General features: G+C 47.0%; 1 protein-coding gene across 2 annotated transcripts in view; it reads right to left on the minus strand.

Moving 5' to 3' along the window:
- Nucleotides 1-26,570, minus strand: part of Tnks (tankyrase) — a 357,580-nt gene that overhangs the window by 116,157 nt on the left and 214,853 nt on the right. For both annotated transcript variants that reach the window (XM_050193320.2, XM_055061240.1), the window contains 5 exons: nt 24,906-24,972; nt 24,736-24,834; nt 24,582-24,675; nt 15,120-15,245; nt 2,561-2,670 (listed from right to left, as the gene is read on the minus strand). In XM_050193320.2, coding sequence (XP_050049277.1) covers nt 2,561-2,670; nt 15,120-15,245; nt 24,582-24,675; nt 24,736-24,834; nt 24,906-24,972 — 496 coding nt within the window. The remainder of the gene's footprint in view (nt 1-2,560; nt 2,671-15,119; nt 15,246-24,581; nt 24,676-24,735; nt 24,835-24,905; nt 24,973-26,570) is intronic.

The raw sequence follows: 26,570 nt of genomic DNA on the forward strand, positions 1-26,570 counted from the left end.
CAGAGGCAAAAGCAAGAGGAGGAGCCACCGGAGTAGAATGCCCCCTTGTAAACATTCGCTTACTAACTAGGTTAATGCGTAGGCTCAGCGCGCACAGGCAAGCATGAACACATCACACCCGATGACCGTGGACGCTCGTTGTCAAAATGCTGGCACCAGGAATTGTGGCAGCAGCAGCGAGCAAAGTGACCTTCACGCTATCTGTCGCTTCAACACAAACTGAGTAGTGAGAGTGCAGTGCATGCAAAGCTACGAGCCATTGGCCCACCTAGACTGTGTCCCCTAAGCCAATCGCGTTCGAGTTCGAGATAAAGCCCCCACGACCGCATGCCGCTGAAGTACAACGCCCCCCTTCCTCCCCTGCCCTCCTAATGCCCTGCACACGACAGAAAACAGTGCGCTCCCCCCTCCCCCTCCTTTCCTCTTCTGCGCATGCGAGATTGAGCGGCCATTGTCGGCTCACCATCGCACGCTTTCACTCGTACACGCAGCGTACGGCGCACGAGGCCGATGTTATCACACGACAAACCTGGTACGTCTGTATCGCAAACGAAACCTGTAGCAACTGCCAGAGGAGGTCAACCCAGCGTGCTTCCGCTTACCTTCCTCCTTCGTGACGCTTCGCCTCATTTCTTCTTCCCCACTTCAGTCAAAGTCACCTAGACTTTCATCCAGATTGTGTTGCTTTGACCGCGTGCTCAGCACGCGGTCAAAGCACGCGGTCAACACGCTCCTTCGTACTTTCAATAGCTCGGAGCCTGTACCGATGACCTATGAGGCAGCAGATGCCTATTTGAACTCCCTAGTGAACTTCTTCCGGCAGCACAAAAACACAGAAGGATTTTTAAGGTCAGTAGATGTGATGACATCCTTTGTGGCTGCTCGCCGATTTGCACAGAAGCGCCAAACGTTCACCACAGACTGGATTAAACCAAGCAAGAGCACCACTTGAAAACAGTTTTCTATTAAGTTCAGCTAAATAAATGCTTTTTATGTCATTTTCCCCCCGTTTTAAGTTCACTTCATTTACTGTTGTGAAGTAAGATATTTGGATGCACCTGGTCATGTTCCCAATTATTCTTCTAAGATGAACTTCCGATAAGACAAAAAAATTTTCATGGTCCCTTCGAGTTCGCCGTAAAGGGCGGCTACTGAATCATTTTTTTGCAATATTTTTTAGGACTTTGAGGCCTGTGTCCCCTTTTAAGCAAGCACAAGATCAGTTACTCCTTTAGCATGCTTTTAATAATTACTGTGGCCAACCATCTTTTTGCAATCAAAAACCCCTTTCATGGCATTCAATCACATATGCCACCATGTTCCCAAAAAGTAACAGTAGGACCTCGTGCATAGGTTTTGGGAAAAAAATGTGAGAAAAAACATACTAACCGTGATAACATACGAACCGAAGTCACTAAAAAATTTGACAAATAAATGTAGTTCATATCTACGTAAAGTGAAGCATCATGCGAATCGTTGCAGCACGAGATGTCGATGCACGTCGAGCTAGTGGGGTCTGAGACGCATATTGATTTTGTGGCTTTGGCAAGCTTGTATTTACACTCCTTGAGTTCGGCTGGGCTCAGCAGCTTCTGTGTGTGTGGCGCATTGTGGCGTGGAGCTGGTGGGGCCCGTGTGACCCAAGACGCACAATTTCATTTTCCTATTGCTTAGTGTTTTATGGCAGTGATAGGAAACCGAAACGAAATCGAGTTGGTGAGCAACGCGAGAATACAACGCCTACAATGCTGCTAGAGCGAAACATGACACTCAATGCACACCGCCTGCAGCAGGGAACAGGCAGCGTGTTTGGGTTATCGCCAATTAAAAGCATGCAGTACGCTTCCAACAGCCCTATGGCCTGGGCACTTTGAAACAGATGATGATTTGATGAAACAGATGATTTGATGTGGCCTCTGACGACCCGGGAGGAGATTTGCTGGTACCGGAATAGGAAACTGAGTGCGCGCCGGCGTTTTCATGTGAGACAAGCAGGTGGGTATCGGAGGAAAGCTGCTGCAGCAAGTGACTACTGTTCTCGATCTGTGTGCCTCGCACCTTTTTTTTTGCTTACATGGGATTTAATGAGTAGAAAACGTTTGGCGATATACTGAACATTGGTGCCGAAGGATTGTGCTTTCCGGGCACATATGAACCAGCAAAAAACAAGCATAACTGCACTAGGTAATTATGCAAAAAAGAGGTGAGGCGTGCAGACAGGACACAAGAGTAGAGAAGTGGACAACACGAACGCCGGACAACGGCATTCGTGTTGTCCACTTCTCTACTTTTGTGTCCTATCTGCACGCCTCACCTCTTTTTTGCATGATGAATCCTTACCAACTAGCTGAGCTTTCTGTCATTCTGTACTGGGTAATTCTTGTGTTCTTGATTACAAATGTTGGTGCTGAGAAATTGTACGGAACGGGATCGTATCTATGAGGTTCTACTGTATCTGCATGCCATGCCAGCAAATGATCAATGATCAAACACATGCATGCAGTGAACACACACAATCTTGCCACTGCATTTCATCACATTCAGCTAACTAGGCACGTACCCCATAAGAAGATGCATTATGAAGTGGAATCAGGCCTCCTTTGTCCTGTGCATTGACATCTGCACCATTTTCAAGTAACAACTCTGCAACTTCCAGGTTGTTGTATCCGGCTGCAAAAATCGAAGCACACGAAAGCCTTAAAGCTTTGCAAATAGGCAGCTGTAAACTCACTAAAACTGCACTAAAGAATTTTTGAACTTTACATGTACTGTAATTATTCATGTAAGGCCCACGCTTTTTTACTGGCCCTTACACGATGCAGGCTTATGGCTACTCACTGAATCCTCTAACTGTGTTCAGACTGCTATGCAAGATAACGAAAGCACAGGCAGCAGACTGTGGGCATATTTACAGACGCCGACCGATTTTTCAGACACGGACAATGCTGAAAAAATGTCTGCATACATAGTTTGCATGCGATGTCACATCTGTTGCCTGTTGTGACCATCCATTGTTAGCCACCTTGCTTATATCGCTACAAGTTTGCCGTTTGCCTGGATGCACACGCGCAACACGTTTATGGTCCTCGCCTTAGGAGCTGTGGGACAGCAAAAGCTAGAAGACTCAAATTTTGCCCTTTGCACACAGACAGGCTTGTGGGCAGATGTGGGCTCAATGTAGAGAAAAATTCTAAATGTACAACACCATGAACCCATACAAAATCGTGCCTGCCATCGTGCCCCAAAACTTCTAAATATGCGCAAATCTTTTGTGCTCACAATGTGTTTGGCCATGACTGCACTGGCAGGACATGAGCCAGATCGTCAAAATTTGCTTTAATATTTCAATATGTTCAGAAGAGTAGAAAATTGGGCAAGTTAGTTTAGATTCATGGTTGGTGGCAGGGCAAGGGATGAAGATGAAGAATGCGAGGTAACAAATATGGCACAAGCAGGCACCACGTATGTCATATTGTTATCTTCATTTTGGACCCTTGCACTGCCCTCAACCATGAATCTATTACTAAAATTAGGAAAGAAGTGATACGTGCTCTGGAAACGATACCTGCATTAGCCACAGGCACCGACTTTTTTCCGACACCATAGTGTGTGCGCGCTGCCCTGTTATTGCTTTTCGGAAACAGTGAAGACCTATATATGCCTAGTTCAGCGTAGTCTGACTTCATGGCAGTCACTTCTTGTGCGGCAGCCGTAAATTGTGTAGAATATGCCGATGCGAGCAGGAACCTCAGGTCAACAACAAAAATACAGCAGCTTGAGCAGCCAGATACACCAGGATACCTGGCAACGGTGGACATGCTCGCAGAATGGACCAGAAGTGATGCACGTGCAAACTATGAATAATCGGGCAGTACAAAGAAAGAAAAAAAAAAAGAAGAATTGCGACAATAAGATTAATTTCATTGTTTTTTTTAGACCATCAGCGCAGTATACAATTTGTTTACAGACTTAGCTCAGTGTGTTGCTCTATTACAAAAAAGTTACTTGAAATTTTATAATGGGAGAGGCCATGGGTGCATTTCTTGTTATCTATAATTTCTTGTTATTACCAGCACAATGTGCATTGTTACGTTTCGCCTACAACGCGCGGTATAGCCGGCGCGGATGCAACGGACGCCGGAGCTTCGTTCAAAGCGGCGGACAATTTGGCCCGTTCGGAGCTCCCGCAGTCTCCCCGCCAAGCGCGTCCAGGCGTGTTTCAGTGCCACGTGTCTTCGTGTGTGCGTGTGTGTGTGTGTGCCCACGCTTGTCAAAGCGCGGCAGCCGGGGAGAGGAGCTCCCCAAGTGTGAAGCGAGGAGGTCTGATCGGCGCCGGGTTCGCGATGCGTCACTACACTCGTCTCAACGTGTCTCTCAGTCTGTCCGTACCCGCCGTCACGTGGTCTCGTCACGAGGCCTTCCTTCTTGCCCTCAACTGCGAAAGTATAAGAGCAGCTGCCCCCGGACGCCAAGAGGGAGGCTCCGATTTCATCCGTTGAGTTACGTGCTCTCCCGTCTCTCCACTTCGGTCGACCTGACCGCGCGCTCTTTTGCGATGTTAGAATAAACCAGTTGTTCTGTTACCAGTCGACTCATGCTTTGCCGGGACCTTCGGATGCTTCCAGTGCCCCAGGCCGCCAGGCCAACGCTACCCTTGGGGCTTGCGACCCATTTGCAATAACGGGCATCAGCACTGAGGTTCCAACAACTCGTGCCAGCGGTGCGATTCCAACAGCTGGTTGCCAGCGGTGAGATCGCGACAACGGAGGCCAGCAGCGAAGAGATGCGGTTGACTGTATGCTGAGCAGCATAACGACCATCCGGGAGCAGTGCAACGAGCCCTGTGTGATGACTGGTTGCCTGCAGCGGAACGACTGCGCTGTATTCTTGGCTGCGAGGTTTGGTGAGTGCGGGACTTTCTTCTACTGAGTTTTGCCAGGCTTTTGTTAGTGTCAGAAACAGAGCTGGTAATTGTGGTTGTCGTTGCTGCCGGGTTAGTTTGTGGCAAGACAATAGAAGGCAGTAGAGAAAGCAGCATTCAGAGCAGCCATGGATTTGAAGTCGTTGCGCAAACCGAAATTGCTGGAGCTTGCAAGAGAGTTGGGTCTGGATGTCTCAGACAAACTCAGAAAACCAGAACTGCTAAGGGCTATTCTTGAGTTAGAAGCTGAGGATGACGAGCTGTCGGAATGCCTTGAGACCATTGAGGAGAGGGAGACGGCAAAAAGACAGGAGCGCGAACGAAAAGAACAAAAAGAGAAAGAAAAAGAAGAGCGCGACCACGCTTTGGAAATGAAGCGTCTCGAGGTAGAGATGGAACGCGCTCGTAATGGAAGTCAGGCACCCGGTGCAGGAGAACGAGTATCGTTCAAAATGACTGACCTGATGCGGCCGTTTAAGCTTGGAGAAGACATTGGTTTGTTCCTGGTTAACTTTGAGCGAACGTGCGAGAAGCAGGGGTTCTCTCGGGAAACGTGGCCACAGCGCTTGCTCACTTTGTTACCCGGCGAGGCGGCCGACGTAGTCGCTCGCTTGAATAGAGAGGAGGCAGAGGATTTCGACAAAGTGAAATCGAGTCTGCTAAAAAAGTACAGGCTGTCAGCGGAGGCTTTCCGTCGGAAGTTTCGGGAAAACGAGAAAGGCAGAAGTGAGTCATATACAGAGTTTGCGTACAGGCTTATGTCAAACATGGAGGAGTGGCTCAAAGAAGAGAAAGCGTTTGGTGACCACGAGAAAGTTCTGCAGTGTTTCGGGCTAGAACAGTTTTATAGTCGGTTACCTGAGATCGTGCGGTACTGGGTCTTGGATAGGCCAGACGTTAGTACGGTGGCTCGAGCCGCTGAGCTAGCCGAGGAGTTTGTGACGCGTCGGGCTCGCGGAGCTAAGGACGGTCAAAAGGGTGAATTTGGCTCCAAGTTTGAGAGGCCAAAGTTCACGTCCATGAGAGCAAAGGGGGACAGACGTAGTGCGGATGCGAGTGAAAGCAGTCCGACCGAACGTAAGGAGACGGCGGCAGCCGAAGCCGAACGCAGAAAGCGGTTCGAGACGAGGCAAGTGCGCGTGTGTTATACGTGTCAGAAGCCGGGTCACTTTTCGGCGCAGTGTCCTGAAACAAAAACAAAAGTCGTGTTTTTGTCATTATGCAGCACTGACGAGAACATGAAGCTTCTCGAGCCTTACATGCGAGACCTCCTCGTGAACGGGAAAGAGTGCCGAGTGCTTCGCGATTCCGCAGCTACGATGGATGTAGTTCACCCCTCTTACGTAGAACCCGATATGTTCACGGGCGAGTGTGCATGGATCAAGCAAGCCGTGGAAGCTCATAGCGTGTGTCTGCCCGTAGCAAAAGTGCTTATTGAAGGACCTTTCGGAGCACTTGAGACGGAGGCGGCAGTGTCATCTATGCTGCCCCCCCAGTACCCGTACCTATTTTCGAACAGGTCCGATCACCTCCTGCGCGAGAAGGGGCTTTTGTTTGGTGAGGCTAGCGTTCAGGCCTTAACCAGATCGAAGGTTCGGGAGCTCGCTGCAAAGGTAGTAGTTGCGGGGCCGACGTTGTCGAACAATGAGAAAGGGTCAGAGGTGCAGCAAGCTGATATTCAGAGCACGTCCGAACTGAATAAAATTGAGCCTGTAGCGTTAAAGGCACCAGATACTGGAGAGGAAATTCCCGATGCGGGAAAGTTAGAAGAGCTATCTGCAGATTTGCTCATTGCGCCTACGTCAGACGGACTTAATAGGTTGCTAAAAGTCAGCCGGGCGGCTTTGATAGCCGAGCAAAAGAAGGATGGCAGCCTAGAAAACATACGCTGCATTGTCAAGGAAGGTATCGCCAAGAAAAATGCTCGCTTTGTGGAAAGAGGTGGTGTCCTGTACCGGAAGTATCTAGACCGCAGGGGAGTGGAGTTCGATCAGCTGATCGTGCCTCAATGCTATCGTCAGGATCTGTTGCGCTTGTCGCATGGGGGTTCGTGGTCCGGACACCTAGGAGTTAAGAAAACTAAGGACCGTCTCTTGCAAGAGTACTATTGGCCAGGGTGTTTTCGGGACGCAGACCACTTTGTGAAGACATGCGACACCTGTCAGCGGGTGGACAAACCAGGGGCAAATCGAGGGCGCCGTTGAAGTTGGTACCTATCATTACGGAGCCTTTCAGACGGCTCGTTATTGATACAGTGGGACCTCTGCCGGTAACAGCCACGGGGTACAGACACATTTTGACTGTGATCTGCCCAGCGACAAAGTTCCCTGAAGCAGTGCCGCTTAAAGAACTAAGCTCAGTTGAGATAGTCAATGCACTACTGTCCATATTTGCGCGAGTTGGTTTTCCTGAGGAAATCCAGTCAGATCAGGGCACAGTGTTTACTAGCGCTTTGACGACAGCCTTTCTCGAAAGGTGCGGGGTAAAGCTGTTACACAGCTCAGTGCACCACCCCCAGTCGAATTCCGTTGAGAAGCTCCACTCCGTCATGAAGCGCGTGTTGAGAGCATTGTGTTTTGAACATCAAACTGACTGGGAGCTGTGTCTGCCTGGGGTGATGTTTGCATTGAGGACCGCGCCGCATGCGGCTACGGGGTTTTCGCCAGCTGAGCTAGTGTACGGTCGCTCGCTGCGTTCTCCGCTTCGCCTGCTTCGAGACGGATCACTGCCCTCTCCAATGGCTGCAGACCATCTCTTCCACAAATGGCCGCCTCCTGCGCTGGAGCCTAGCTTTGCTACAACATTCCTTTGAGGTGCGTTACAAAAAGGGGAGTCTCAACGGTAACGCCGATGGCTTAAGTCGAAGCCCCTAACGTGGGAATCAGCCTCAAAATTGTTTGTTACTGATGTTTTTCTTCCTGAGGCAGGATTTTTAACCTATTGCTTTTGTGTAGTGTTTCAAAGTGATGATGTGCTTTCTAGTGCAAACTACTGTAAGGAACTAGGCAGCAGTATAAAAGGGGAAAGAGCCTGGCAGGGCTTAGTGAGGGTTGTGCCGTGCTTGCTGACTGAGCGGTTGACTTTCGGCGTAGTTCTAACGCTTGCCGGGAACGAGAACAAAAATGTCAACTCTCCCGAAGTCACTTTGCAGTGTCCTGTGTGAACCTGAACGAGAGAACGAGGCCTTCTCTGTGCGCTGCGCTCAAGAAACGCCGAAGGACGCCCGACTTCGGTTATGAGCATCATCGAGCGACATCCCTCCGGACAGCGGATGCAGTCCCCTGACCATCGGGATCTCCTTCCCCCGGCGGGGCGGTCTGTTACGTTTCGCCTACAACGCGCGGTATAGCCGGCGCGGATGCAACGGACGCCGGAGCTTCGTTCAAAGCGGCGGACAATTTGGCCCGTTCGGAGCTCCCGCAGTCTCCCCGCCAAGCGCGTCCAGGCGTGTTTCAGTGCCACGTGTCTTCGTGTGTGCGTGTGTGCCCACGCTTGTCAAAGCGCGGCAGCCGGGGAGAGGAGCTCCCCAAGTGTGAAGCGAGGAGGTCTGATCGGCGCCGGGTTGGCGATGCGTCACTACACTCGTCTCAACGTGTCTCTCAGTCTGTCCGTACCCGCCGTCACGTGGTCTCGTCACGAGGCCTTCCTTCTTGCCCTCAACTGCGAAAGTATAAGAGCAGCTGCCCCCGGACGCCAAGAGGGAGGCTCCGATTTCATCCGTTGAGTTACGTGCTCTCCCGTCTCTCCACTTCGGTCGACCTGACCGCGCGCTCTTTTGCGATGTTAGAATAAACCAGTTGTTCTGTTACCAGTCGACTCATGCTTTGCCGGGACCTTCGGATGCTTCCAGTGCCCCAGGCCGCCAGGCCAACGCTACCCTTGGGGCTTGCGACCCATTTGCAATAACGGGCATCAGCACTGAGGTTCCAACAACTCGTGCCAGCGGTGCGATTCCAACAGCATCATGGGTCATCGTGAAGTGCACATATCGCGCACACAGCCTCGACTCCACGACATTGTCAGTTTAGGCTGCATTGTGCAAAATCAGTTTGGAGCTTTATTGGCTTCATACCCACACGTAACCTTATGTCGTTCTGTTCAGTATGTGCACTCGTGAACTTGGTAGGCGTTTCCGGTAGTAGCCGGCTGATCACCTGCAGGCCCAAACTGCGCTCAATGCACATGACTGTCAGTACAGCCAATGCAAGTGACCTCATGCCTTATCGCAAATGTGTTCTACTGCTACAAACATTTGAAGGACAAAAGCATTTGACCACGTTCCTCACCCATGTCTATTGTGTAAACTTGCATGCTTATCACTCGACCCTCTTATCTTATCCTGGATTCGCTGCTTCTTAACTACCCACTGACAGTTCACAGTCATCGCCAGTCATGCATCCGAAACTACTGAAGTTATCTCTGGAGTTCCTCAGGGTTCCATTCTTGCTCCGCTTCTCTTCCTAATTTTCATCAACGACCTGCCATCTGGGATTTCGTCATCCGTCCGTCTTCTTGCGGATGATTGCGTCATTTATCGCCGCATCGCTGATAATACCGACCAGGTATCATTATAAGACGACTTAAACAAAATCCAGAAATGGTGTTCTGACTGGCTTATGCAGCTTAATATTGTAACTAACAGTTACAACAACCGTTTCTACGAAAACTAATTTATTCTGGGCGAACCTGTGCCCGTCAAAAACCGACTGAATACTCAACAACAACAAAAACGTCCCTCGAGCTTCGCTTCTTCTAACGTCGTTCTCCTCTTCGTCGCCTCCTGTCGCGTGCCAATCATCTGATTCTCGCGCACGGACTGACTTTCGATGAAGTCGAAAAGCAATCTGCAAACTCTGTGACCAAGTTCACAATCTTATCTCTTTGTATTGATGACAGCTCTCGGTCCATGTCGATAGAGGTAAGGACACTGTCTAAAGTGACAGAAGCTGGTGATTCTGCATCGAGGGTTGACACATCCGCAAGTTGTGCATAGTCATGAAGAGACGCTATGGCTGTTCCCTTCGCCACGTGTTGTGCCTCATTGCCAAAGTTAGTCAATAGGACGTCCGCACATCCGTTACGCAGGTGAACTAGGCCTCTTGCCACGCATCTTTGCTTTTCCAGTAGCCGCCCGATATTTCCGTCTGCAAGTCCCTCACAGTCACAAAATACGTCGCTCCTTACAACAGTCACACTGCACCGTGCCGTCACCGTCACGTGTTCATCCACAACACGGAGAGAGGAAATATGTGGCTCTTCTGTATCAGAAATGGTAACAGGATTTTCTGTGGAAAACAACACGTGTGATTCTTGCAAGTCAATAATTGCGCCATTCGTTTGCAAAAAGTCCATGCCCAGTATCAGATCACGGGAACACTCAGAGAGAACAATAAAGCTGCTGACGTATGTAAAGCCTCTAATTTCGGTTCTTGCGGTACACATTCCTACGGGGTCGACTAAGTGTCCCCCCCTGTGCGTATTGGAGATCCGGTCCAATGTGTCAATACCTTTTTCAATTTTCTGGCGAGCACACTGCTAATAACTGAACAGTCCGCACCAGTGTCTATCAACGCAGTCACTTCGAATTCGTCGATGATGACGTGCAACTGGAAAGTAAGGGCGTCATCGCTGCACTTGTTCGTCGTTTCGTCACTGCGGTCGTCTTGTCGGATTGGCGATGGAGGGCCTTCGGTGTTCCGGGCGTCAGCGGCCTTGCCTCCACAGGTCGCTGGCTCTAGTTTTCCCGTCGTGGACTTTGTGAGCGACGCCTCGGTGAAATGGAAGAGGGTCGTGGACTGGGCGACCTATGACGCATAGGCGCTGCCGATCGAGGTTCATGTTGCTGGGGGTTCCGAATAGTTTGGCGCGTAGATAAAAAAGCTTCAATTTCATACGGACGCTCACCGTTTCGAGGGCAAGGCGCATTCACAGAGAAGCCACGCAGTCCTACTCGGCGATACTGGCATTCCCGGTATAGGTGACAAGCCTCTGCACAGTGGTAGCAGAGGGGACGCCGGTCTGCAGTGCGCCATACATCACTTTTACGTGGGCTTCCTTCCGGCATGGGCGGCCCATTGCGAGGAAGTACCTGGGGTAATGTGGCCATTCGTCTAAAGTCGGTGTGTCCTAGGTCCTGACGTAAAGCTTGGGCGTACGATATCCGGGGCTGACGCTCTGGCTGTGCGCGGGGTCGTACCTGAGGCTCTGGCTCACAAATTACTTGCCGGACTTCTTCGCGTATTACATCAGCAAGTGAGGAACCCGTAGGAGGGCTTTGGGCCAGCTGCAGTTTCTGTAGCTCTTCCCTTACGACGGACCTCACCATTTCGCGTAGGATGTCCATGTTGTTGGGGAGGGCTCCTGACCCAACGTCAAATGATGCGACGCTTACATCTCTGTTGTACTGCCACGCACGCTGCTGCAGCGTCTTCTCCATCGTCATCGCCTCTGATCGAAATTCGGCTACAGCGCGGGGATTACGAACCAGGCCGGCAAAGAGTTCCTAATTCACACCGCGCATTAGGTGCCACAATTTCTTGTCCTCGGCCATGGTTGGGTCGGCTCGGCGGAAGAGGTGGGTCATGTCTTCAATGTACATAGTCACACTTTCGTTGTTCCGCTGGTTCCTCGCCTGAAGAGCGGCTTCTGCCTGCTCTCTGCGGTCCGTGCTCGGGTACATAGCAAGCAGCTCTCGCCGGAAGTCGTTCAACGATGATAACGACACTTCGTGGTTTTGAAACCACATGCGTGCAGATTCCTCCAGCACGAAGTACACATACCGGAGTTTCTTTGTCTCGTCCCAGCCATTACACCTGGCGACACGCTCGAAGTTTTCGAGCCAGTCCTCGGCATCCTCGAATGTGTCTCCGTGAAAGGATTCTGGCGTCCGGGGTGAGTCAACGACGACATGAAGAGGGGTTACTTGAGTAGCCATCGCACTGGTACCTAGGCTGACTGCCGCTGCTGTCCTTGGTGAATCGGCAAGAGGACAAAACTCGGGGGCCTCACCTCGTACGCGGCGGCTCGTGCGTTGGTGGACAGGCGTTAATTCCGTTGGCTCCAAACTTCGGGGATTCGGGCTACCTTCATTGGCGTGTGTGGGGCTTGGAATCACACCCCGCACCTCCACCAGATATGTAACCAACAGTTACAACAACCGTTTCTACGAAAACTAATTTATTCTGGGCGAACCTGTGCCCGTCAAAAACCGACCGAATACTCAACAACAACAAAAACGTCCCTCGAGCTTCGCTTCTTCGAACATCGTTCTCCTCTTCGTCGCCTCCTGTCGCGTGCCAATCATCCGATTCTTGTGCACGAGCCGCTGGTCTGTCAGCACCGGCCCAGCGTTGCCTTGCGGTGCTTTGCTTGACGCTCGCGGTGTGGCGGCTCTGAAACGCAGTTGGGATGTGTCGATCGTCCTTTTCTTCTCGCAATGCTGGCGGCAATATTTCGAAATGTAAATGTATGCACATATCACGTAAACGTTCCACTACCCTTTTCCCGTACTCGCTGAACTCCACGGCACTATCATACAAGCTCATACGTTGGGAGTCGGAATAACTAACAAGTTAACTTGGGTCGACCACATCACGAAACTTTGTGCTAACACTTCCAGAAGACTTGGTTTCATCCGAAGATCGCTGGCTATGTCCCCTCCATCTATCAGGTAACTAGCATACGAAACATACGTCCGCTTTAAAATGGAGTTCGTCTCAGCCGTATGGAACCCTCACCAGGTTTACTTGATTCAGCTGCTCGAAGCCATTCAGAAGCGGGCAGCCTGCTTCATAGCTTCCCAGTACTCGCCTTGGCATAGCGTTACTGACATGAAATTGTCTCTCGGACTTGAACCCCTAGCACTTCGCCGGAAACTTGCAATGCTCTGTCTTTTTCATAAATTATACTTTAACTTTCCTGCACTACGCAAGAACTTATTACATGCTCCGTTACGCTCATCTTGCCGTTTGTTTAACTCCCTTAGCACACAGCGTTTGCATGGTTCTTTTAACGCCTTCAACAAATCCTTCCTCCCCATCGCCATAGAAGAATGGAACAGTCTTCCCGAAGCCGTGGTTTCAGAGTCAAATCCCTCCAAATTTAGGCAGTTACTATCAGACCATTTGAACCCAAAATAGCCACTTTTCCTCATGTTTCCTCTCCCAGCAATACGACTTGCTTGTGTCATCGCCTATTCTTCCTTCTCTTCTTTTTTGCCACTTTTGTTTAGCATTTTTCACATTTACGTGTACAGTTTTCTTCAAATTTATTGCTACTCAGTTTGAGATATTTTCATTGTTCTGTTTATACCTGATGTTTTCTACACAGTTTATTGTTTATTTTTCTGTTACCTTTGTTTTTTTTATTTGAGCTGATGTATGGCACTTTCCCATCGCTGTCTCCCCCCCCCCCCCCCTTATGTAATGTCCCTGAAGGGACCATTAAGGGAATAATAAATGATGATGATGAAATTTCCAGTAGTGGCCTTCCGCCAACCACACCTGCCGACCTGGCCAGCCATGCACCACTTAGTTGGAGTAGGCAACCAAAGTTGCAGTTTGGTGCCAAGTGCTGAATATGGAGATGATGATAATGCCATCGTCAATGGTACAACTAGTGCCCTTAAGTCGTGGCTTTTGGAAATTAACCAGCACACTGGATACGCATGACACCTTGAGAAATTTTTTTCTCTCCACATTTTCGCACTCCAAACTGTGGGTGCAGGCCTAACATGAGGGTGGGCTTTGCACGAGCTAGTAGAGTATTTCAAATAACCAAGCTGGCGAGCATGCCCCATTTGAGGGTTCAAGAAAATGTGAGGATGCCAGCACAAAAGGGATGCACGGGAACACCAGGCCAAATACACTAGCCACAAGGAAGCAGGGCACACATGAACTTGTCCTCAGCCTCTATTCTTTGAACTGCACTATCAGCCTTAACAGGCCAGAGAAAAATACGATATGCTCTTTCCAACACAATATTTCACACCCAGTGTGATCTTGCCAAACATGAGCTGGCACACTTTCCAGCCCATGCTGCTTATATAGCAGGTACTGAGGTCATAACAACAACAGAACTAAATACAGTTAAACCTTGATGTAACAAAGTTTATAAAATCAGCAATCTGCTTCATTATATTAAAATTTTGTTGTACCGAAATTTGACCTTTTATGCAAATAAGTATTCACCAATCAATTTTTTTTCTTACAAGGAAGGGATCCCAAAATTTTCAGAATTATCAGGCAATCGAAAAAAGGTAGTTTGAATTTCAAAAACATTCATTTTGTTGAATTCGAGTGTTGGCAACGAAAGCTATTTTCATGCTATGTCGATGATATCTTCACATCAGTGGTAAGAATTAAGCAAAGCTAGCTACGCTTTCACATCCATTCCGCCCCCATAATGCATAGTGTTGCTCACAGTGGGACGACATTATCATGAAAAGTGCTGGCACCACGGAGCAAATGCTTCGTCTGCCTCTCACTTCCAACGCATCTCCGAAACTTGAGATTACTCAAGTACAAAACGTGCTGCAAGATAGCACACATGACGCCACACATATCTCGACACGTTCACTCCTTGCACAGATGGCAGATTGGCTCTAACACAGGGTGCCTGGGCTGCCCATGCACTCAGCCATGCTGACAGCCATGAGCAGCCACCAACCTGCCTTCCAGATACATGGGGCAGGTTGAAAGTGTTTAATCACTGCTTTACCAGCTCCACACTATAGTTATCAGCTTGGGTATGAGACAACTGCCACAGTAATGGCCAATTTCAATGGCCCTATTAAAAGAAACGTTAGCTCAGGTCCTTCTAGTGACACCACTGTAGTGGCCTCTGCACCATGAAAGATGCATATATTCCCTATAGCTTGCTTTACACTGCCTGCTGTCGCACTAGTCTTTCCATCTCCAAGAACTAGCAGCATGGTACAAACAATAAAAAATGTACAATGTAATCTACAACAAGCATCGAAATTTAGCATTCCCTTCAACGCCCCTTTGAGTAGGCCTCAAACAAGCAACTTTTTGTCTGCAGCACACAACTGCCATGTGTCATTCCAGATAACAGCAGCCCTTTGCTTGATGGTTCATGCAAACTTCATCTTCAGCTGAAATACAAAATGACCCTTTGAATTTGCACTGTCTAGCAACACTTAAGCTTTGGCAATGAAGTGAGTTTTTTTATGCCATACCCGCCAAATGCAGTGGTGTTGAGTTCCTGCCTTGAGAGTCCCTACAATTAATATTTTCACTTGATACCAGCTTCATGACCCTTGCAAGATTGCCCTTCTTAGCAGCATCTAAAAGTGCAGCATCCCCTGAAAAAGGAAAACAGGAAGCTAACTTTTTTAAAAAGCCACATAACAAGGGTGGACACTTGGCTTGGTGTACAATCAAACCTGATTACAATAAAGTGATATCCAATTCAAGAATCGGCTGCATCTAATATATGGAATAAAAGCCCACCAAAATTGGCACAAATCGATGTCTGTAACTATGCAGAAAAATTTAGACATGCTATTGCAGAACTTGAGCCTTATGGTAAATATGTGTATCGATATCTTTAAAAAACAAATTTACTTGAAGGAAATTATTTTTGGCTGGTGCGAACAATGAATGGTAACTTTTAGTCTGGCTACCTGCAATTGGGTAAGGTCCCAAATAGTTGGGATTGTCCATTTTAATTTGCAAGTCTTTCCAAGGGAAATGCATGCTTGACTGGTGTATTGGTGTGCTGTGCAGCTGACCAGATCCCAACCTGTAGCAAGTGCCCAACTGCCATAAGGTCACAGCCCAAGCCTACATATAGAAAATGCACGGTAATATGCAGCACATGTGACTCACACATTGTTGCACCTCATGATGCATGATAAGGACTGCGCCAGGCAAAAAGCAAATGTGTAGTCATCACAACATACAAGCTGGAATGAAATATTATTTCACTTATTCACTCTTAGGGCAATACAGGGCCCACAAAGCACAATGGAAGAAGAAATTAGCCTTCTGAAAAGGTCTTGGCCTTGCAGGGTTGCAGCACATTCTTGCATAAAAAGGGCTGCGTGCATGCAAACATAAAGTTAACAACATATGTAAATAATAATGCATAATACATAAAACAGGCCAACAGGCACTGAGAAAATACATTAGAGGAAAGAAAATCACTACTGCTTGTAGATACTGCTCACATAGGCCCCGAACTACCCCTCGGTCATGGTGAAAAAACACAGTCTGCGGATAGCATATGCTGCTGTAAACATATCAGCCAAATTGTGCAGTCGCGTGCGGCACGTGGATCTCGCAAGCAAAGCTTATGTCACCTTTGGAAAGTTGGAAAAAATTGGCATTAGGCAACACTCTGTGGTGAGACACTATCAAATTTGCTTCTTGTCAAATGCACTTTTTGTACATTAGCTACCATTATGTGATGAGCAATGGTCAAACAAGGAACATCGCTATTTGTATTGAAAAAGAAAAATGAAAAACACATTTATAGAAAGCCTACGAATAGCCAGCAATATTTAGATTATACTAGTCGTCACCCATGACACTTTAAGTGAGGAAAGTTTGTGGGGCAGGCAAAATGAATAAGGAGGATCTGTAGCGATGGCAGCGATTATTTTCACCACTAAAATAATAAGGGCAACATTAACTGAAATAAATTACCCCCATAACACCCTAAACCAGACCTACAGAGATGCATGTAAGTTGCAAAGGAGATCAGCATTAACTAGAAAAGGACCCTCAATACAATCCAAGCAGCAACTAGGCATTCATAACAAATTATTCCAATGCCCTCCCAAACATAACCATCATTTTACAGAAATGCTACTCATATAAGCAAGGAGCTCCTTAATACCAAAGGTCACAATAGCAACATTAAAGTCATGTTAGTACTACACGCTAAAGTAAACCCTCAGTGTACTATCAACTTAACAGCCTGTGCTCGTGCCAGGTGCAAGACCTGCAAACATATGAAAAATTCCATAAAAATAGAAAGCACTGCAAGTGCTTATGTGTATGAAAACAAATTCAGTTTTCCTTGCGATAATTGGATCATTCTTTACTTGCTGGATATTCACTGTGCCACAAATACATCGGCAAAACAGGACAGCCAATGAATGTTGATTAAATGAGCATCGCATGGAGGCAGCCAAGAAACTTCCCAAAGCAGTGGCACAAAACCTTAGGTCACAATTTAGATTCTGCAGTAAAACATTAATTCTCCTACATATAGAAAATATTAACTTGTATGTCATCCACAAGTTCAATACACTCCAACCAAAAGGTATAAATTTTTTAAAGGGAGCTCTTAACTTGCAACAGAAATATAACACAATTGACACAAATATAACTACTAGTAGCCCTTAATTATATTTATTTATTTGTTTATTATAATTATTATTGTTCTATTTAGTATTATAAATAAACTTATTTGATTTGATCTCTGTGGTCGTACACCTGGTTAGACCAGGGCAGCCATAACCCCAACTTTGATTTAATCAATTTGAAGTGTACTGAATGAAACAGATCATGGTAAGTAGCACAAATAGACACAGCAGACAGGCCAAGAGAGCATTTGTCTGGGGTGTCTGTGTTATTTGTCGTATCCCTCAGCGAAGTTCAAAATTAATGAACACCAACTAGCCCAGTTGCTCGCTTTACTCACCACATAATTTTATCCATTTTCTTTACATGTGTATTTCACTTTACTTTTTCTCAAGCTGACTATTACTAATTTACTAGTATATCCAGTTTAAATCTAACTTTTTTTCATTTCGTTTTATTTATTTATTTTTACCTTTCTTTTAACACTTGTGTAGTATTTTGCGAGTGTGTTCCTTTCTTTTCAAGTCTCTCGATGGTATCTGTATGCATACTTTTGGCTTCCAGTTTTTTATTTATACTCTTAACCAAACACAGAATGCTAGACCTGTTACTCTGATCCAGTTCCCTTTCCTCACTTGTTCCTCCTTTCCTCTTTTCTTTGCCTCTCTTTTTACTGGAGAGATTATATGAATAGCTCCTGCTTTCATAGAAAACCAGGCACACTGGATTGGCAGTGCCTACATTTGCGCATAAATTATTTTCCGTTTCCAGTTCTTATCTCCACTTTCTGAAAGAACCCGAACACCCCCCTGTTCCCCTTCTTTGTTTAACTCCAAACCTATTTTTGACCCTCCCCTTTAATTTTGGGTGAGCATTTGTTATTCCTTCGTACTTTGACATCAGCTACCCCACACCATGGACCCATTGTGGGTGGGGGAGAGTGAGCTACACATGCACAAAAACCCTGCTAAGGAAAGCTGCCCTGATGAAGACAAGCCCCCTTGTCTCAAATGCTAGCTTTAGCAACATTCCCTGATTGATCACTGCTTACTCACTTCAAACCTCTATCTTCCTGTCAACTACAGTCTTATTTGGATATCTACCATTGGAGCTTTTTTTGTGTTTAAAAGTGCCCCAGTGTTTCTGAGGGAACTTATGGAGGTTGTTTCAGCTAACTTATGCCAAGCTTTCAAAAAATTATGGTACATTCTATGAGGATGCAACCAAATCAGTTTGTTCACTGTCCTCTTGAGCAACTCGAGGTATTTTTTAATTTCAGCTCAAGCTATTCACAAAAATTAGCTTTTAAAGTATTGATTTAAACGCAATATCTGCAATGGAGTAGAATGTACTGACAAATATCAAAACAATTTTTTTTCCGAGAGGATAACTGTGGTGGTCTTACTTTCTTTATGGCAACAAAAAAAGCACACAAGATCTGAACAAGTACTACGCGGCTAGGTGCTTGCATCATGCAGTGACATACTACTCCATCTCATATATAGCAAGCAAAGCTAAAAGGCCTTGTTCACATTCGTGACCAAAAGATAGTGCACCACATATGAAAGAAATATATAATGCATGCTGTAGTATATCAGTTTCAGTTTCTGTTTGCCTTTACACGCTGCTAGCAGCACCAGTTTTGTCACCTGTATATATACATGCCTCTAAATAAAGAGGGGCTAGTTCCGTTGCGGCCATGACTATCTTCGTGGTTCCTCTGCGGCATCCGCCAAAATACAACAATGGCGATGAGGGTGGGATCTTTTTGAGAAGCGTAACCACGCCTGCAACTTTTCTACGCCGTGAGCTGTATCGGGCTTCACTGTATCGGGCTCGCTCCGCCGCCCCCATTCCTGCCTGTACCCGGCCGCCCTCCTGTTCCCTGGCCGCAATGGCACCGGATGTTCGAGAACTTCCTGCTGGCATCAGGAGCATCCAACTTCAAGCCCGAACGTCGCAAGGCCTTGCTTATACACAGCCTCGGCGTTGAGGGTCAATGTGTCTTCTCCAGCCTACTGCTTACATCGGATGCTGCCCAGAGCGGTGAGTCAGCTGCCAGCGGTAAACGTAGTGAGGATAGCGGAGACGCTGCTCAGCGTTCCGTTTATGACGAAGCTATCGAAACCTTAAAGCAACATTTCACAAGCACAAGCAATGTCGTCACAGAAAGGCACCAGTTTCCCCGCCGTATTCAACAACCGGGGGAGCCTGTACAGGAGTATGTTGCTGCACTACATGCTCTCACCGTAGCATGTTGTTACGTGTCTCTGGAAAACTCACTTCAGGACCACTTTGTGGAAGGGGTCGAGTCCCAGCACCTTCGCGAATGCTTTCTTCTTGAGGGTTCGACCCTCTCATTCCCCTGAGCAGTGGCATTGGCTTCACAAGTCGAACAGGCCAATGAGGACATTCGAGAATTTGCTTCCGGCAATGTGCCGCGCATATAAGGGCACTCTCGCTTGACCATAGAGGCACTGGAACCTGCAACCCTCCTTTGGGTAACGACGCACCCCTACGTGCACCTCGTACCGAGGCGAGTTTGCAGCACGACAGCCGCCAACCTGCCTCGTATCTGTGCCCATACAACTCATCCTCTCCCTGCTATCGTTGTGCTTTGCGTCAGCACTGTGCCGCATCACCCCGCTGCCCAGCCCAAGGTCAACGTTGCTATCATTGTGGTCTCATTGGTCACTTCAGCGCGGTATGCAACAAGAAGCGATGGGCCGTTCCGGTTTGTGAGCTTAGCGCACAGACATTGGCCGACAATGAAACCTTGCCCGATAATGAAACATTGCCCGAAAATGAAACTGCACATAAGACGCTCTCGGGCGAACTTCAGCCTTTTCTCTTGGTACGTGAAGAATTGTCAGTCGTTGACAACCTGCTCCTGTCGTTCCTTTGTCTCTCACACTGCAGGTAATTTCTGCTGACCATGAAGCTCACCCTGGTATAGTTCGAACAAAAGCTTGACTACGAGAACGGTTCTAGTGGCCAGGCACAGACAGGCAAGTGGAGCTTTCCATCCAGAACTGCAGCATATGCCAGATGGCTGACAAAAGTACCAAGACAGCTGCTACTCCCTTGCAGCCAGTACCCCTGCCAGAGCATCCATGGCAGAAGCTTGCTCTTGACATCACCAGCCTTAGAGAGAGCACCACATGACTGCAGATACGCCATTACGCTCATCGACTATGTTTCCAAATGACCAGATGTTCCAATTCTGCAGTGAAGTATCCTGCACAGTCAAACTTTTTGCTTTATGTGTTCTCCCGTGAAGGCTATCCGGACGTAGTGGTCTGTGACAATGGGCTCCAGTTCTCATCTATGGAGTTCATTGAGTTCCTCAATGATCGCGCCATCCGCTTTGTGCACTCTTCCGTTTACTACCCCCAAGCGAACGGACTTGTCGAGCAGTTTAACCAGGTCTTCAAGAATTTTGTGCAGGTCGCCATGCTGGAACAGCGTCCGCTTCGCCAAGCAGTAACCGAGTATTTGGGCATATATCGCTGCATGCCGTATGCCACTACGGGAGTTGCACAGTCTGTTCTCCTACACGGATGGCAACCGAGAACACGCCTTGAAGTTATCGGTCACTCGTCACCAGCTTTCGTCAGTGATCCTGTTTCCAAACTTCACCGTCTGCGACGAGTTAAGAGCAAGCAAGACTACAGCAAAGAGTACACAGACCACCGCAGGGCTGCGAAGACAACAGTGTCTGTTGGTGATTACGTTAGCATTAAAAAACCTGGAATATCGGTTAAGGGAGACCTTATGTTTAGCCACCCGAGGAAAGTAATCTGTCAGCAAGGTCCATCAACATTTCGGCTTGATGATGGACGAACCTGGAACGCATCAATGCTACCCAGGGTACTTGCAGCTTCAGCCACATGGAATATGCAGCATAATGCTGTTTCCGAAACCGTGACTCCGTCGTCGGCATCTCAGCAACCAAACGATTACGCCTCAACAGCTCGACCCAAAGCCTCACCAGCTACGCCCACGCAACGAGCTCCAGCGCCAGCTGTGTCGGATAACCCCGTGCTTCAATGTCGAGTTCAACCACTGAGGAACAGAAGGCCTCCAGATTGATACCGGGACCACATGTAGCTTGTGTGCTAGGTGCAGACAAATGCAGTGCCAGAGAACTTGAGTGCTGCATGAACTGTGTGCAGATGGTTGCGTGTCTCTGCGAGCGTTTATTTGTATTTTTTTTTAAATATTGCTTGTTCTAGGCCATGCTGTACAGTTGTTCCATACAGTACTATAGTGATGAGCACATGCCATGTATGGTTGAAGATATTTGTAATTTTTTTGTAAATACTGTATTTCTGTATAACAATACTAATCTACTAATTATTACTTACCTTGTTCTTGTAAGGAGGGGAATATGTAGTATATCACTTTCAGTTTGTTTTCCCTTACACGCCGCCAGTGGCACCAGTGTTGTCACCTGTATACATACATGCCTCTGAATAAAGAGGGGCTAGTTCCGTTGCGGCCGCGACTGTCTTCGTGGTTCCTCTGCGGCTTCCACCGAAATACAACACATGCGCCATGTAATTTGACGTAGCATTAAGTCTCATACTTTTGTCTTACGAAATACACAAGGTGGTTATAACACCGTAGCTGAACCTACTCACCACCATAATAAAATCTTATGGTGGTAACCTATTCACCCTCTTATTTACTACCAAACGAGCAGTGACATGCTTCTGCAACCAGCGGTCACAGCACAGTTCTCGCACTCGCAACCAGAACATAGTATATGTTGCATACTGGAAGTGCAAAAGTGCACAAATAATGCGTGATTTTACATAAATTTACATCAAGTTGTATTTGTATTATGTGGAGTAGTTATTTTGTATAAGGTGTTGCCGATCAAAAATAACTGCACTGAGAAACCCTGCATTGAGTGAGACTTCTAGATGTGGCTTTCACAGTGTTGCCTGCTATGCATGGAACAGAGCCGTTATGCACGCCACCAGCAAATGCTGCAGGCAGACAGGATGCAAGAAAAGGCTGTATGCAATGGAGATGGATCAAACACAATGGTCTTGCCTTCCATTTTTTTGCAAAAAACTTCTTCCCCGATCACCCATACTCTCCGACGGTGCAAATAAAGTGCTTTCTCTCTCTCTCTTGACTGCAAAAGCAATGAAGCAGATGAAGCCACAGAATATAGTGACAAAGAGCGCAGGTAATTCTTGAAGCTCTGTCAGTGTTTTTGCTGTTGACAGACCGCGTGAAGGGTGAAGAGGCTTTAGTGGAAGATGGCGATGCATTGAAGACGACAGATGTGGCCACCACATTGTGACCTATTCACATGTTTGGTCAGGGTGCTACATTGTTCATTCACTGGAAGCATGTTTCAAAGCACTAATTTCGTTGTGTGCAAGCACTTTATCACGAGGTACTTTTAGATCTCATGCACTTTCTTTGGAGCCCTGAAAAATTAAATACCACAGCAGCTATCTTAATGAAAGGAAATCAATTGGACATTTCTGAACAGGCTATACAACTTCTCCATTGAAGATTTTGCGCTTAAACCAACACTTGAAAAGTTGGTTAATTAATTTGTGTTAATTAAAGCTATTCGCAAAAAAAAAATACTTTCAGTTGAACAAGAGAACAGTGAACAATACTGTCACGTGGTGGTGACGTTGAACACAGTAGCAATACTGTGAAGGACAAAACTAACTTTTATTGGGCGAACCTGTGCCCACAAAAACAGGCTACACTTGTAGCATAGCGATAGCGGCGAACACGGTCGGCGATCGTCGAAAATCTGATCAGCGGGTCCAGCGCGTCGGTTTTTATACAGTAGTCATTGAATGTTCCAGACTAATCGTTGGGACCCGCGTGCCTTCCACAAAGTTCTACACCATTCGCGTCATGCGATGAAATCAGATAACACAAGGTTCGGCGACAACAGACAGCGGATAGACGCATCGATAACTCCAGAAACTTCGGATACATGCAGGCGCGTCCCGCGCTGTGCGATAAGATTTGTTAGGCGGCGAAACATGGTCGCCCGATAAATATAAGTACACGTGCCAATACCAATTTGGTTGCATTTTCATAGCACCCACCCAGATTTTTCAAGCCTTGGCACAGGTTAGCTGAAACACCACCCTGCATGTGTGTGTACACTGTGCTGGAGGCACCCCAAAGCTGGCTTAAAAAAAAAAAAAAAAAAAGGAAACGCTGGTGGTTTGTGAAATACAATATTGGGGGGGGGATCTCCTGTTGTACTTGCAGCACAGTTACAAATATAGTGCAAGGTCCTTTCCCAAGCTAGTGACTTAACAAAAAAAAAAAATCTTGCATTATAGTTGTGTAAAAATGTCAAGGTATGTGCCTGTCAAGGTATGTGCGCATTGTATTTATGTGGAGGGAGGACACGAAGCTCCGCACCAACAGCTCACAAGCCTGGTCGCGATCCTACAATTCCAAAAGTCCATTGACTGAAATTCAACTCGCGATTTCAGTGACGAGCTCTGCTATTGAACGGCAAGTCGTCACTCTGGTGGCTTCAACCACGCCACTTAAAGGGACACTAAAGTGAAAAATGATTTCTTCTGCATCAGTAAATTACCATTCTACAACACTAAAAACACCACTCTTACAACGATAAGACGTTTGGTAAGCCAGAAAAAGTGCAAGAACAAAATACGGGTGGCGATGCCTACTTAAGTGCCCGCACCTGGGAGCTGTAACGGCTTGAATTTTGATGGCATCTTCTAGGGCCTACTAATTATATATAGTGGTACAGATTGACTACATTGTGTTCTAAAGGAACCAAATATTAAACATGGCAAGTTTCGGGAACCTTTTTTCAGCCAACGCGACCCAAATGCGAAAACATACTTTGGAATGTCTGACGTCACGCTGACGTACCGGCGCTGGGGTTCCGGTGCGAAATTCAAATACTGATACTTGGACCTTCATTTTCTCATCTAATAATCAAACTATTTTTTTTAAATGACTGCCAGCAGGGTTCTTAAACAATGTTTCATTAGTCTAAACTGATTTATTGTTTCGCTTTAGTGTCCCTTAACCTGATGGGCCAGATGTTATAGCAAGTATTCTTACACTCAAAGCACTCCATACAATATACCTCACGTCAGTGCAGAGGTTGCCACTAACTAGTTGTTTTTTCTGTCCACTTTTATTTCCCTTAAACTTATCATGTCTAAAATTTAATTAAAATTCCAAATAACTTCCTCTGTGGTTTCCCTGGCTTCATTTGTTGTATCCATACAGTATACATCCCATTTCAAAAGTAGCGCATTTCCAAAATTAAAGAAATTGTGAAGATGGAGTACCTTTGAGAAGATCTGCCACATCTTGGTCACCATCTTTCACTAAATCAAGAGGTGTATTACCGTCACGGTTCTTCTTGCTTGGGTCAGCTCCATGCTAAAGCAGAGAGCAACAGTCACATAGATGCAGCCAATTTATGATACATGACATACATACCTTAAGCAACAGCTTCACAATGTCATATTTTCCTTTAGCAGTTGCTTCATGAAGTGGCGTGAACTTCCAGAGATCAGAAACATTTACACTGGCACCATGCTGCCAAGAAGAAAAAAAATTAGATACTACGTTAAGAAGGCATAAAATATGTGATGACAAGTTTTGCTTACCTTCACCAAAAGGTCAGCTACTTCATAATGGCCATATGAGCAAGCATTATGTAGAGGCACCAAGCCCCTAGAAACGTAAGCAGACATGTTAGGACATACCCATACTTCACAGTTTCACATGCTGCAATAATAGCCCAAGAAATGTAATTCTGCTACTTTAAACATCTGCCATCACTGGGCTCTGCAAAGTTGGTTGCATCGTTGCAGGTCTGTTGCAATGAGTATGATAACTTCCTTGCAAATCAATGGGAAGCATGAATGCGTGTGCCATGTGATAGGAGAAAGTGCAAACAGTCATTAATACAGGAGACGACAGCAGTGTTTAGCATAGTGCTGCCAAAACATTGTGTGTGCATCTATTATTGGGCCCTGCAATGTCATCTGAACTCATTTCATTACAAAGAATTCGTTGTGCAGTCCTAAGTTCAATCAATAAAAAAAGCAGCGGAACCCGTCTCACGATAATTATCGACAGTAATGTGCTAAAAAAAAATTATGGGGTTTTACGTGCCAAAACCACCTTCTGATTATGAAGCACGCCATAGTGGAGGACTCCGGAAATTTGGACCACCTGGGGTTCTTTAACGTGCATCTAAATCTAAGTACACGGGTGTTTTCGCATTTCGCCTCCATCGAAATGCGGCCGCCATGGCCGGGATTCGATCCCGCGACTTCGTGCTTAGCAGCCCAACAACAGTAATGTGTTAGCATTGAATCAATATAGTGACACAATGTATCGCCATCATCAAAACGAGTTATGTAGGAGGCATGTCCTACAGCGGGACTCCTTTTTCGCACTTCCCGAAGAACACTCAGTCCCGTGAGACGCCGCACTTATGCAAAGCCTGCACGTGGCTTACTAAATACATGGTACGCTGTCACGTGCGAGCTCTGAGAAACACGTCGTGCGGTAACCGGGCTCCTCTCTCGTGCTCCTTTCTGGACATGCTGCACCATCTGCTGGCACTGCCTAGAGGTCCACGCGTGGCCTCTGAGACGAGAAGCCTTCGAATGCTGAGAATTGCTCTCTCACGTGCCGCACACCCTGTGGCACATACTCAGTGACCAAAGTTGGCAAGAGGTTCACTGAAGAACTGTACACTCCTAGTGCATTTGTGGTGCAGCCTGCTAATACGTCAGGTGGTGATGTGGGTTTGCTTCTACTCAGCATCAGAAAAATTTAGGGATCTTTTTCCCGATATATAACGGCACATTCCCTGTGGCACATACCTAGTTACCCAAGTTGGCATCAAATACGTTCATTGAAGAGCGGCACACACCTACTGGCACATACCGAGCGACCCAAATTGGCATCAAAGAGGTTCACTGAAGACCAGCACTGACTTTGTTTCATCAAACAGTCTACCGAGTTACACATCTACAGTGACCCATGTTGGCGTGAAAGAACTTCGTCAAAGACCGGCACGTACGTACACGTTGGCACATATACTCAGTGACCCAAGTTGGTCGGATGGTTGGTGTCGAACCCTGTTACCTCAGCACAGTAGCCTGATGTGCTAACCATTCGACCACAGACTACCCAGTAACCCAGGTTGGCAGGAATATGAAAACAAACAAACAAACACCTGCCCACACGCCCGCCCATCCAACCCCCGCAAGTGTGTAAAGTATCCTAAGAATATTAACGCACTAAAGAATAGTAAT

This window comes from Dermacentor andersoni, chromosome 1 (genome assembly GCF_023375885.2).
Source record: "Dermacentor andersoni chromosome 1, qqDerAnde1_hic_scaffold, whole genome shotgun sequence".
NCBI lineage: Eukaryota > Metazoa > Arthropoda > Arachnida > Ixodida > Ixodidae > Dermacentor > Dermacentor andersoni.